This window comes from Stigmatopora nigra, chromosome 13, assembly GCF_051989575.1.
Source record: "Stigmatopora nigra isolate UIUO_SnigA chromosome 13, RoL_Snig_1.1, whole genome shotgun sequence".
NCBI classification, from domain to species: Eukaryota; Metazoa; Chordata; class Actinopteri; order Syngnathiformes; family Syngnathidae; genus Stigmatopora; species Stigmatopora nigra.
Window position 1 is genome coordinate 7675618 of NC_135520.1, and position 13753 is coordinate 7689370.

The window sequence follows — 13753 nt, forward strand, 5'->3', positions numbered from 1 at the left end:
AATAATACTTTCCTTAAATGATAGGTTTCAACCATTGAATGCCAAACTTTGCCTGATTGTCATGTAATTCAAGAATCTGGAACACATACACACAAACAAAACAGTTTACCATGTTTTCATGCAATATAAAATGTGAACTGACCTGTTATATGTACAGCAGGTATTGTGACACCTCTTACCATTAGTTTTATTATATTATTTACTGTTACACCAATACTGTGAATTCAAATAACGAAATTCAAGCTTCCAGTCATATGACATAACAAGACTCCCTCACATTTTATGTATAAAATTGTCAGGAAAAGTTACAAAATAACTCCCTCCTGCTTCTGTTACCATCAAAATATCATTTCTGGAGAACATGGAGGGGGGGTCCTTGCACTTAAACATAACTGAACAGAGGACCCTAGTGGCCACAGTCAAGGAAATAATTGCAAATCTATGGTATCCAATGATTTACTTCACCAAACTGCACAGCAGTGAGAAAAAGAGGAAATTTGATATGGTTTCTGATCAAGTAGTTCAAATAACTGGCCTTTGCTGCCATCTTGCGGACATCTGCAGTAGTTTTATTGAATGTATGTAACTCATTCTCTACCATTGAGGGCAAGTCAGTGTTAAGATGCTTTTTGCCATCAATGAAACGTGATAAGTCACTGCGTTCAAGTGAAATTGCATTTTTACCTGTTAATGAAAGTTAACAAAACTTTTGAGTCTTAAGTATAACTACTTAATATAAAACACATTACAGGCTGGTATTTTGGCATCTTGCATTGTTTAGGCCTTGGGGCAAACGGATCGGGTTGCGGTGACTGGGCCGGCAGAACCTGACATGGAATGTTCTGGCGTTGGACTCAGTTTACCAACGGACTAGTGATTATTAATCTTTTCTCTTTGGCTACCTTTTATTTCTCATTGCCCAATTTCACAAAGCAACTGTTGCCATCCTGCAATATGAACCATTACAAAGTATGTTTGTTTAGGTATATCACATAAATGGTGGCAAAAATAGTATAAATAAATCAATAAAAATCCGAATTTCACATAGTACTGGAGTAACTACAAATCTTTATTTGTATTTAGTAGGCATAACAGTGGAGACATCCCAGTTGATTCTGGCATGGAAATAAATGTAAACTTCAGCCAAGGTCCAATAACCATGCAAAACACCACAAAAAACAGCAAAAACCAACTACTAAAATATTAAACAGTCAAAGAACACCCATCCCTTAAGTATTCGACATTCAATATGTACGACTAAATCTCCCTCCCTCCACCCACAACCTTAAATATAGATTTTTTTTAATGAACGTTGGAAAACAAGATTTCAAGCTCTAACTGTGCTCAGTTGGCATTTCATAATTACAAATTAAGACTATAACAGTGGTCTTAAGTTAAAATTAACCAAGTACACATGAAAAACACTGCTATTAAACAACAGTTGACATTTTGATATACTTTTTAACACATGACTCGAATTTTCTGGTACTCAAATTTCCTCATATGGCAATTTAAAGTGGTGGTTTGAAATTTCCTGTCCATAAAAAAGAAAATATCGAAGCCCAGGTAACCTACATGTAACTCTTATTTAAAGGCGAAATGAGAACAAACAACCAATCAAAGGGGCTTGTAAAAACTTGTTAATTGTCGAGCTTCTGGAGCTTTCTTTCAACCCTGGCAGTTATGATTTCACATGAAAATGTGGTACACAAATAAGTCCATAAATGGTCTCCAATAAGTGTACGAATTGGTCGGATACCGAAAGATAAAACCCCATACCTCAGGTGAAATGTTATGCTTAGTTCATTGATTGCCAGTCACTCCAGCCCAGGCAGTGAGGTTTTAGAGGAACCCACCCCAATCCAGCTCCACATTTGAGGTAACTTTAACATGGGAGAATAAATGGTGAATGGCGAACAGTCAGTTCATTTTGTGTGCATCTTTAGACTGATAACTTGTTCCTCATCTAAAGCCTTCAGCACTGTGATCTAGAGGGAAAAAAAACAGACAACAAATTCATCAGAGCTTGCATTCAACTATCCAGACTTTGGCCCATTATAAATTGACATTACACTATGTAGCTACAGTAAAGCACATGAGAAGACAGCCAGGGAAACATTTGGTTTTCCGCACAAAATAAAAAGCAAGATGAAAATAGAAAAACACTTACCGTGATCGACTCATCATCTTCGATTTTTTTATTAATGGAGTCGCCCAACTCGCCTTCTGGCAATTTAAGGTCATCTCTCTGCTCTGAATGTTCATCCAGCAGGGTCAAAAAACCATCATTATTACCAAGGACCTAAAAAAATAGAAATAACAAAGGGATGCTTCTTTGAATTGAAAAGTTGTGTAAAGTATGAAAACTTAAAAAGTACACAAATGTCTACACTCACTGTTTTGGAACTATATTTAGATCGCGAAACATAATAGTTTTGTTCTCAGGCTTTTTAAAAGATTGAGCAAGGGTGAAGAAAGCAGTGAAACTAACAGACCAATCTGGCAAGGCTAATAAGAATTTAACCCATTTAAAGATAAGTTTCAGCCTAAAAACGACTCTGTATCAAGTCATTCAGAATGATTGCTGCCGAGTTTTCCAGGTCAAGTCAATTGGGCGTCAACGGGAACCAATGAGTAAAAAAATAGATCCCAGGGATTTACTGCCTAAGAACCAGTTGACAGGGCTTGTTAGCCGAGAGGGAACCTGTCCAACAGGTTTCCAACCTGTGCATTGCAATTTTGCACAGATAGAACACACCCTGTGAGCAATAGTGCAAGCATGTTCAATTTAAACCAGGCAGAATACAGCTTTAATTATAAAGCGCTTTCCATGCACAGGAAGAACAAGATGATGCCTTACGGCGTAACGCCAATATATGGCTGTATGTCGCCTGTGTAACTAACTTCAAATTAATCCATAATCATTAAGCACGGGAAGCTTTTCGAGCAATGTGTCAGCATTAAAGCAGTTGCACTCAATTGGCAATTCGCAAAATTGCAACTAAAAGAGTCCCAATTTTTGTACCAGACCTGATTTTGCATTGATCGACCGATATCTTACCATGTAGTCAGTCCTCAGCACGCGAGGGACATTCATGTTATGAGTCGATGGACAAATATCTTCATATTTCTTGCCAGTGAAAATGTCAAGTCCAACAAGATGAACCTATAAAAAGAATAATAGACCTTTTGTTTTGTGTTATGCGCCATTTTGAGCATTCTCAATCATTTAAAGCACAAGACAAATGCTAGTAAAAACGATTAACAAAAGTTTTACCTTGGCATGCCCGTGTTTGCCAGTCTTGGAGGTAGACATGTCAACTATCTTACAAGGACGGCTTTTAAGCATGACAAAGCCATTCTTCCTCAAGGCAGAAGCCTGCATGGGGTATGTGGCAGATGCCCCAGATGATCCAACTTCAAAGTCGTCTTCCATGATTCTGCTCGGTGAACAAAACAAAGTCAAATGCCTCTTCGTTACCACAAATTAAAAACAAGAAGCAAAACAACAGTGAGGTCAAATAAACTGACTTGAAAGCACCCAAATAGGTCGGTAGGTTTCAAATTAATGGTCCTGGACATGCATCATATGAATAATTGGTTACACAGGCACTCATATTAAGTGATATAAAACACACATACATATTTCAGAGATGAAATAATGTAAACCAATCCAAAGGAAACGAATATATTAATTTAAAAAAAAGGTGTTTTTAGTCTAAAAAGACATAAAACAAAGATTAGAGGGTAGAAGTCCCTAAATGCTCCGGTTAAAAAGGGAAAAAATGTACAAAAATAAATAAATACATTCCTATAATCCATTATATTGCTATTTAATCCAAACCCAAATGATTTACAGTACAATAAAGTACTTCAAATAGTCAAAATGGAAACTGCGTCCATTTTGTGACGTCAACCACCTAACCAGCTGAGACGCGACACTTGTGAAAGGTTTTGTATTGATGTCGATCCTTAACCTTTAATCCTTTAACACAATAATATAATGAGTGAAATGTCTTTCATCAGAACTTTTCCGCACTTTGCGCGTCTATCGCTCCGCGCGCGTGACTCATGACAGGGCGACCGTGTAACCCGATCGACGCTCGTTGTCTCATTAGAGGTATGCTTTATAAGCCATTATTACAACATCATCAATATGGAAAACAGTTGTCAATATAATGTCACAAGGCAACATATACGTTTTGACCAATTAAAACCTGAAGCGCTACTATTTTAAAAACACAAGAAAAATGGGTACAATCGCCGTCTCGTCGCGTCGGGGACAACACCCAAATTACATAAAGTGCTAAATATTAGTCAAAGACACGCTTCTAAGTCACAAAGCCACTTCCGGGCCAAGTTATTCATTAACAGCGATCGTTTTAAAGTCACAGACAGGATAAGATAGGACGCATTTGCTTTAGGATCGCCATAAATAATATGCCCTTACCTTTGTTACCAGAATAAAAAGAGGGCGCACCCTGCCTGCGACAAAGTTTTTGAACGGCGGAAGTCCAGGTAAATTCTCACGTGACCAAAGTGGGCGGGTGTAGATGATCACCTTACGTCTCTTTGGGGAACTGGTGACCAAATATGGGCAAAGAGAACAAGCATTTTTGAGGGAATTGGATTGGAATCATCTATTCACAGCATGAGAATAAATGACTGAGAACAATGAAGCAAGTAATCTACAATTTAATGTAAAAGAAATGTTTTTATGACATTGTTAAAAACAAGTCAAATGGGTGATATTGTAAGTAAAAGAAATAACTACATATAACACTTACTCCTTTTTATATTGTGTACACTTATAATAATACTTCATTTATTCAAAAATAATACAATTAGATTCATATGATATACTGTTGGTAAACTGAGTTAGAATGATCACTCAATGTGACCCCTCTAAATTCAAATGGATGAGACATCTATTGCCATCAATGATGGCAAACGAGTGAATAAAATCCCCAAAACTATAAATTCGTGAACCATCCTTCAAGCGGTTACCGGGGTTTTGAGATGCTGCAATTCAACGTCGTCGTTCTTACTGCTAGGCGCCGCCTTTTTCCCATCCTTCTGGAATAGGATGGCAATCTCCTCGAAGCTCTTGCCTTTGGTCTCCGGCATTTTTAGGTACATGAAGACGATGAAGCCGAAAAGGAGCCCGGCAAATAAGACGAAGACGTACACGCCCAGCCACTTCTGATGGGTAAGTGATAAGTGACATGCAGTTTTAAAAAAAAAAAAACATTTTGTTCTATATTCCACTTGCTGTCATGGGGATGTAAATAGTCAGTATCCCACAATGAAGTAGTGCTTGAATTAGAACCACATTTGGCTGTATTTTTGGCAGCAGACAAAAATAAAACCAATCAGAAGCCTGTATGTTCGTAGATCAACTAGCTATGCTGGTATTAATAGGAATATAATAGAAAAACTTACCCATGTAATTTTAGGTCATAACAATGTAGAACTATTAAAATTGGTATATTATATCTGCAAATTTGGGATTCCCCATTAGTATTCTTGATATCTATGTACCTTTTAGAAACTGCCATGTTTATTTCATGTAACTTTGATAACAGGTGTTTATAGAACATTTAATATGGAAATATACCTTGTAAACATCTTACCTGTATGTAGGCAAAGGTCATCCCTACGATGAAGTTGCTGGTCCAATTGCAGCAGCCTGCAAGAGCGATGGCCGCCGGTCGGGGCCCTTGGCTGAACAGCTCAGCCACAATGAACCAAGGAATGGGACCAGGCCCGATTTCAAAGAAGGCCACGAAAAGGAAGATGGCCGACATGCTGACATAGCTCATCCAAGAGTATTCACTCTGGAAGAAAAGCAGCAAGAGTAGAAAAATGGTCGCCGTTTTCCAGGGTCGGGATCGAACCCACCTGGTAATTGAGGCCAATCGTCATGATGGCGGCGCAGAAGCACATTCCGCCGAGGCCAGTGAGCATCAATGTTCGTCGGCCTGCCCGATCCACTAGCGCCACCTAAGATACAGTCAAAAAGGACATTGCATTTAAGAGGTTGTTAAAAACAGGCTGTAAGATGGCAAAAAAAACAACTAAAATACTCACAGACACCAGAGTGAAGATGGTGTTAATGGCACCAACGCCAATGGTGGCATAGACTGGCTGACTGACGCCGGCTCCAGTGAAGATAGCCGTGGAGTAGTAAAAGATCTACTAGAGAAATTTGACTTCTTACCCAACTTAAGAGGGAAAATAGATGCTCAGCACTCTGACCTTTTTTTTTTCAAAGCACTGAATGTGACCTACCGCGTTAATCCCCGACAACTGCTGGGACAAGTGCATCATGAGGGCCACAACGAGCTGCCGCCTGTATGCCGACGAGCGGATCTTGAGAGAGAATACCCACGTCATGTGGGAAAATTGCCTCGGTCCAAATGTCGGAAGCGGAGACCAACCAAAGACCAGATGGAGACTCGAGGGACCTTGTCTGCCTCCTCCTTTTCTCGCCTCATTTCTTCCATATCTGCCGAAGCGTCGTACTGGCCCTTCAGGCGATGGAGACCTGTTGCAAAATACGCCATTGGGTAAAAAATACCATCTTTTCCTATTCAAATAATTGATTTTTATTGAATCTCATGTTTCTATTCAAGTTTATCCAAGTTAAAATGCGAATACAATTTGAAAAAAACAATGAAAGAAGAATTACTACATACTTTCTTTAGCCTCATCTTCCTTTCCCAGCACAATATACAGATAACGCGGGCTCTCGGGACACAGCGGCAGCAGGAGGGACTGTAACACGGCGGGGGCCCCCGAGAGCCCTAGTAACAGGGGCCACATGTCGTCATTACCCAGGATGAAGTCCAAGCCGATGACCTGTAAATGCAGATTACATCAAGTTATCGTCATCATGTGTGTGTATTGTGGGTGAGATCATGTACCTGGCTGATGAGGATGCCAATGACAATAGCCAACTGGTGTAATGTTCCCAGAGCTCCTCGGTAAGCTTTTGGCGCTATCTCTCCAATGTACATGGGCACCAGGCCAGATGTCAAGCCTGAAAACACACGACATGTACATTAAAATTGGTTTGGAAGGTTCAAATGGACGACCCAGTATGCAAGTTATGTTGTCACAGTTTAACGAGAACTATAGTAAATTGTACGATTTAAGAAACATCATGTAAAAGGTAAAACACCATGAAGGAAAAACTGTTATTACAGGAGTACATTTTGATTTTCATAAAAACAAAGCCATAATATAATGAGGTCCATGTAGAAAAATAGCTGTAAAATTACAAGAACAGGAGAAATCATCTTTTTCTACATTAACAGAGTTAAATTAGACTTTTCCTGAAAGAATGTGCTAATGTTTACCGCAGTAGAATCCCATGATGGCACGACCGGCGATGACCATGATGTGAGGCTTCCACATTTTACACAATCCCATTAGGAGGCCACTGGCCACAGCCAGAACATTTACCACCAACATGCCTTTCACCCTGCGTTGAACACATAATAAATAGACCACATGCGTACAATTTTCAAGAGCACACAACTGCAAAATCCCAAACCGCACATTTTCTCACCTGCCTCTCAGGTCGCCCACAAATCCCACCAGGAAGGAGGAGAGCACGCCACCGACCGAAAAGATGGCGACAGACAGAGACCAGTATATGACTACGTCGGGATGGGTCATTTCTTCTGGGATGCCTCGAGTGAGGAGGCTTTCGTTTGATGACATCCGGGCGGCTTCCTGGGGCAGCACGCCTAGAGAGCGCCCATAGTGTCTTTCAATGACCTAACATGCAAAATTATCCAAGTTCAACTCCAGATTAAGTCACAATAATTTCAAAGTGGCTTTTCAAACTATCTATTTGGTTTAAAATCAAAGATAAAGCATAAATATCCCCAAATTAAAATGACTTATTAAAATTTAAATAACAAAAAAAAAATGCTACTTAAAGGTAGATAGGCTCGTCATTGTTCCTGTATTATTTCCCTTGGTCTTTTTTACACCGAGTCAAAAAATTTTGCCAAATGGAAGGCTACTACTACCCCCCACCCCCTCAAATCTTATTGATTAAAAAAAAAATCAGATGAAAAGAAAAAACAAACAAACTGGGCACCATGCACTGCAATATGATTGAAGAAAATGGCAAAATCTGCAAAAGGTATTTGATCTTACTCGTTGAGGCGCGTTGATGACTCCCATGCTGTATCCAAACTGCAGGGAGCCCAACGCCGCCGTAAATATGGCAAACGCCAACGTGCCCGTCACCTCCTGCAGAAGGACAACATTTAAAACCAAACATATTTTTTTATACCGCAAAGACACATTTTGGAAGAATACATGCTTACCTTCCCTGGCTCCATTATCAAGAGTGCAAAAGTGTCAACGGGCAGAGTTCAGGCTGCAGGATAGCTAATCATCAATTACCATTGACCAGCCCCCAAGATGTAATGATCCATGAACACTACTAAGTGGATATACTTTTAGAAAAAAATATAAAACACTGTATTAAAAGGACAAAAGTGTAAACTAGCATTCCAAATTAAATCACTGGCTGCCATTGACAGTGTCAGATGTCTAATTCTGAGAGGCTGGCAGCAAATGATCACTGCAAGATTATTACCCTAAAAATAAAAAATAAAAAAGGAAATGTTGAGAACTAAAATTAAGAATCTATTTTCTTTAATCTACATAAAAATTGTAAAGATAATTTTGTATATATATATTAAAAAAGAACTGAAATTCAGAAAAAAGGTTTAAAATTAGAAAAAAGAACAACAAACATGCTGTATTCTATCCATACAACCTAAACTACTAATTTTTATTAAAATTCAAACAAAAACATGGAAATCAGTGGAGTGTAATGGGGGCTAAATTATACTGATATGAAAGATCCATAATCAATCACAAATGATGTAAACACAACACTAAAAACAAAAGCAAAATGCATGTTTAATTTGGTAAAAAGGCTTCAGGGGGGAAAAAACAGTAGCTGACACAATCAATCTTTTAGTTAATGATACACTCACAAGAAGAACTGTGTGCTTTGCACAAAAACACTCCACATGGCTCAACCCTCTTATTTCTCTTAAAGTGCTACCAAAAAAAAAACAAATCCCCATTGAAGGATAATGACTTTCCCCCCAAAAATAAGACAAGAACAAAAAAAAATAACACACGCATATAAATTAAAAGATTACAGTGTTTTTTATTTATTTTTGCGAGTCCTCAGTGTAAATGCCTGGAATGGACAAACACAAACTTGCGTACACACGCGCACACACACATAGACGTCATTGTTCCTAAGCCAGTGACTTTCTCAAAGTTAATGTTCCTGACAGCTTATTCCAGCAAAGTCATCATTCCAGACAAGTTAATTTCCATCTTATTGATCGATTAATTTAGCAAACAGGTTATTGTTGCAATGATTGCAATGCAATCTGGCAGAAAGGAAAAACAAAAACAACAACAAAAACATACACAAGGCAACGTGGCTCTACTCTTGCATTTATTTCTCTTGCAGTGTGTCCTTTACAAAATAAAACAAATCCCCAAACAGGATGTTTAGTCTTTTTGGAAATAAAAGAGGAAGGAGAAAAAGATTAGCACAAATACAAAATAAAAGATTAGAGTGGTTTTATATTTGTCTTTGAGAGTCTTCAAGTGTAATCGACCAATACACGCACGCACACACGCACAAAGTGGGAAGACTGCTGGGCTTTTTATTGCTAAAATGTCAGCCTTTTTGTGCATCTACAGCCTTTTTTCTTCTTTTTTTTTTTAATACAGTACACGACGACATGTTGAGGTGCTCGTTAGTTCATCTTCACTAGCGATATTCACAAAATAATAAGAAATGTGTCAAATTAAGATTAAAGAGTTGGCCACATTTGTATGCAGACGTTATTCACGTTAAGGTCAATATCCCGATTTTTCTTGAAACTTTTAATAATTACATGCGATGGCACAACAACTGGTCACTTTGGGCTAAATCTCACTACCTCTATATTTAATAAAAGACCTCAGGATGCTGATTTTTAATCCAATTTGTATTGTTTATCGGCATTTATTAAACAGTAATGACGTCTTCCAGGTATGGAAAGACCAAGTTTCCTTACAAATGGAGCATATAAAGATTACATTTTTCCTTGTTGACCTTTCTATTCCAGTACTTCATAAAATAATTCTTTTTAATGATATTTATTTGCATAATAAGGTTAAAAAATACTTTGAAAGGGTTATTGGCTGCATGTAAATGTGGCCAATGTTACTGAGGTTTGGTCATGTTCTTGACCAGCGACTGATCTTGTTCTTCATAAGCGACTTTCAATTGCATGTACATTTACAGAATTATTATAAAATGGCAATTTAGGAAAAATGTATGATTCTGAAAGATTTGAACCAAGTTTTTTTTTTGTTTTTCAACTGACGGAAGCAAAGTTTTTACCCCTGATTGATTAGGAGTGAAACCTTTCAAGGGAGAACAGACAATATCTTCATCCTGTGAATCTCAGTGGATGGAATGTCTTTTCTAAAATTCTTCTTAATTGGGAATTTAACCAATGAGGTCAACTCTCACAACTGTTTTTTTTAAATGCAGGCATATGATGAAAAAGTTACAAACTGACGCACTCTGTTGATTGACAGCTGAGATTTGATGCAGCACCTTTAAAGAGTGAAAGGACGACCGAGAGGAGAGACAGAGTGAAGAGAATCGGAAGTGTGCCATTTGTTTCTTAAAGGGACCCGGACGACATCTTTTCAATGGGTGGGAGGAAGAAAAGGAGGAGGAGGAGGAGGAGGAGGAGGAGGAAGAGGAAGAGGAGGAAGACTGTGGAGCGGTCAATGGGCTGCCCTGGAGTGGTTCAAGTCATGAGGGCGGCGCAACAGGAAAAGGAAGAAGAAGGAGGAAAAAAAGTGTGCAAAGAGAAGGGAGGAGGCTCTGGAAAGGGGGTGGGGCTATCACCAGTTCATCATGGAGCTCCTGTTGAGGGTCATGAAGAACACTTGGCTGCTGCCTCCTGAGCGCACCGACGCAAAGAACACCTGACAAGACGTACAAAGAGAAATTATTGGCATGTATACTATGCTTTGGAAATGTTTTACTGATATGCTGTGTAACAAGAACTGCTTTCTTTTACTTGCAGATGAGCTGCGTGGGGAAAAAAAAAACAATCAAATATGGTTTGGGGCAAATTCTACTTGATTTGGGACTATAGTAGCATGATTCATGTTCCATAAAATGTTTGTGTTTTTCTAAAAAAAAAAAAAGGTCTTGTTTACTACAGGTTCCATTAGCAAATCTATTGTTCTTGTTCCTGACAGTTGATTTTAGTTTAGTTATTAATACCTGCAGTTTTCTTTAGTATTATACTTATAGTTTCTGACAGATGACTTTATCAAGGTTCTTGTTCCTGTATGTTAAACACATTTATTTTTCCTGACAGTTGACTTTAGTAAATGTATTGTTCTTGACAGGTGACCTTGTTAGTGTAAAATACTTTAACAAATGACATTTGACGTCATTTACATTCCACCCTCTCCTCATTGTGTGTTGGCCTACCTTGTCGTTGCGCTCACACAGGAACTTGAGTCTCTGTGCCCGCTTGTGCATGAAGACTCCGTCCAGGTGACCCGTCTCCACCGAGCGGATCTCGATGGCTTTTTCGCCCCAACCCATGATTTGATTGGAGTGAATGTAGGCTGAGGGACATGACAGTGAGACTTGACTTAATGGCGCTAAACGAGCAAATATGGCTCATCATTTTTGGATGTTGCTGATGTTTCACTTACCGACAGAGGTGGGCATCTCCCCCCACTGCAGCACCACATCTTTGGTGATCCTGCCGTAGGTGTTGACGTAGACGCCCTCGTCTTCGTAGCACAGCAGCATCTCCATGCCGTCCGTCTTGGGCAACACCACGATGGCGTGCGGCGTCACCTGGCTCTGAATCTAACACGCATCAGAGGGAATCAAAAGCTGTCAACTGAAATCATCACCCTTTTCCGATTAAAACGCCCTGCCGGGTATTTAACGGCCTATTTGGTGGCTTTAATCCCCTGTAAGTGTTGAGGCATCAGCCGCTTAAATGCAGCATTAAAAGCCAAAACCCAAATGTGAGCAGGTATTACATAATTATTATACATGGAGGAATTAGTAGGGATAGCTGACAAAAAAAAATAGGCACAAAAACGTTAAGTTTTACCCAATCACAAATCAGTAACAACAAGTAAAAATACAGCCAAAAAACTCATCTCAACCCATGAAAATTATAGCAAAGCATTATTCTATTTATGTGTATTTTACAGTCATAATGACCCGTTTTATTAAGTGTTTGCCATTTTGTGAAGATAAAATATTTGACCAAAAAAAAAAAAACATGCAAATTGAATACAAAGAAATGGGATTTAAAAAAGTAATGAACTCAAAGTTAAAAACAAATACATTATAAGTAACTCACTGAAGAAAATAAGAAAAATACAAGACCCTAAACATGTATCAGCGCTTTGAATTACAAGCTTTTGCTTTAGGGTTGAAATGAGTTTGATGACATCGCTATTATTCTGTGCTACGTTATCTACAAGTGGACAAGTGCACATGGAAATGTGGCACAACTAGGGCGCTTTTGGACTATGTCACTACGCATCTACACAGACTACACAAGAGGTGGATGGAGGAAGGCAGCGGGTCACCTTGCTCTCTTTGGCACACTGCAAGAAAAAAGAACAGTTGGCAGGGAAGGAGTAGGAGAGAGAGGGGTTGTTTGTCAATAAAGCAGTGGCCTCACATTTCACAGCACTCCATTTCAACTAGGAGGCGCCAGCACTGACAGATCATCTTTCAATATCCACTGACAATGATAGACATCCAAGCCTTTTGACAGAGTGGCGATCATTCGCTGCCATCTCTCCCTGACTAAATGGATTTAATGTCTGAATGGTATCCAAAGAGCAAAACTGTTTCTGAAAACTGCTTTGAAGACAGTTTGGAGTAGTGTTTTATTTCATAAGGAAAATATATACTATTATCTGTATTATATGAGTGAAAGTAGACCAATAACCATGATGAAACTCAAATGGGTGTAATTTAAGGAACAATTATGATAAGTTATCTTACTTTTAATTCTTGAAAATTTCAAGTAAACTTGTATTTGCAGGTGCTGCAGTGTCATTATGACGTTAATGTTTTCGTTCTTTTGCCGTGAACTTACATGCGACGGGATGTAGATGTCATAGGGGTTTCCCGAATCCACGTCGATAACGTGGAAGCCCACACTGGAGCCATAGATGACTTTCAGCCTTTGGCCTTCCTCCACAGTCAAGTCCACCAGCTGTGGACGGTGCTGCAGCTCGGCAAATGACTGTCAGAGCAAAAAAAAAGGCACAACTTTGTCTTTTGTTGTTTGGTTTGGATCATACCCATCTTACTGTCTAGCGTACCTTAAAGGCCATGAACTTGTGGTACGGCTTGGGAGCCCACGCGTAAATCTCCACCGAGTTCTTCAGTGCAATCACCAGAAACTTGATCCTCTCGTACTTAACTGTAAGGCAATATGCATGTGTGATAACCTTCCTAAGTTTGCCAACGTTCAACGTCGACGTGGCTTGCGCTTACCAACTTTATAATGCACACATCCCTCGAGCTCTCCCACTGTGATCCAGCCTTGCTTCTTCTCCACTTCTGGATCATTGTGCAGTATTCGGTTCCTCAACCACGACAGGTAATAGACGCGTAACTTGTTCTTTTTGCCTAAAA

At 39.1% G+C, this 13753-nt stretch overlaps 3 protein-coding genes across 25 annotated transcripts in view; all 3 read right to left on the minus strand.

The window, feature by feature from the left end:
• Window positions 1-1048: 1048 nt before the first annotated feature.
• LOC144206233 (eukaryotic translation initiation factor 5A-1-like) lies at window positions 1049-4534 on the minus strand. Its single transcript, XM_077731070.1, has 5 exons — window positions 4451-4534; window positions 3278-3440; window positions 3062-3166; window positions 2171-2302; window positions 1049-1988 (listed from the first exon to the last, which is right to left on the minus strand). The coding sequence occupies exons 2-5, from the start codon at window positions 3434-3436 to the stop codon at window positions 1926-1928; spliced, it is 459 nt and encodes a 152-aa protein (XP_077587196.1). The 5' UTR covers window positions 3437-3440; window positions 4451-4534; the 3' UTR covers window positions 1049-1925.
• Window positions 4535-4679: 145 nt separating this feature from the next.
• On the minus strand, window positions 4680-8409 carry slc2a2 (solute carrier family 2 member 2). Its single transcript, XM_077731069.1, has 12 exons — window positions 8346-8409; window positions 8173-8268; window positions 7574-7785; window positions 7362-7486; window positions 6927-7042; window positions 6699-6861; window positions 6441-6547; window positions 6292-6372; window positions 6091-6195; window positions 5902-6003; window positions 5634-5837; window positions 4680-5202 (listed from the first exon to the last, which is right to left on the minus strand). The coding sequence occupies exons 1-12, from the start codon at window positions 8358-8360 to the stop codon at window positions 4996-4998; spliced, it is 1533 nt and encodes a 510-aa protein (XP_077587195.1). The 5' UTR covers window positions 8361-8409; the 3' UTR covers window positions 4680-4995.
• A 776-nt stretch (window positions 8410-9185) lies between these two features.
• Window positions 9186-13753, minus strand: part of tnika (TRAF2 and NCK interacting kinase a) — a 35654-nt gene continuing 31086 nt past the window's right edge. For 12 of the 23 annotated variants that reach the window (XM_077730557.1, XM_077730554.1, XM_077730551.1 and 9 more), the window contains 7 exons: window positions 13613-13747; window positions 13438-13538; window positions 13209-13358; window positions 12691-12708; window positions 11791-11950; window positions 11561-11700; window positions 9186-11043 (listed from right to left, as the gene is read on the minus strand). In XM_077730557.1, the coding sequence (XP_077586683.1) occupies window positions 10960-11043; window positions 11561-11700; window positions 11791-11950; window positions 12691-12708; window positions 13209-13358; window positions 13438-13538; window positions 13613-13747 (788 nt within the window). In that variant the 3' untranslated portion in view covers window positions 9186-10959. The remainder of the gene's footprint in view (window positions 11044-11560; window positions 11701-11790; window positions 11951-12690; window positions 12709-13208; window positions 13359-13437; window positions 13539-13612; window positions 13748-13753) is intronic. The other 11 variants (XM_077730569.1, XM_077730568.1, XM_077730562.1 and 8 more) reach the window with 1 other exon arrangement.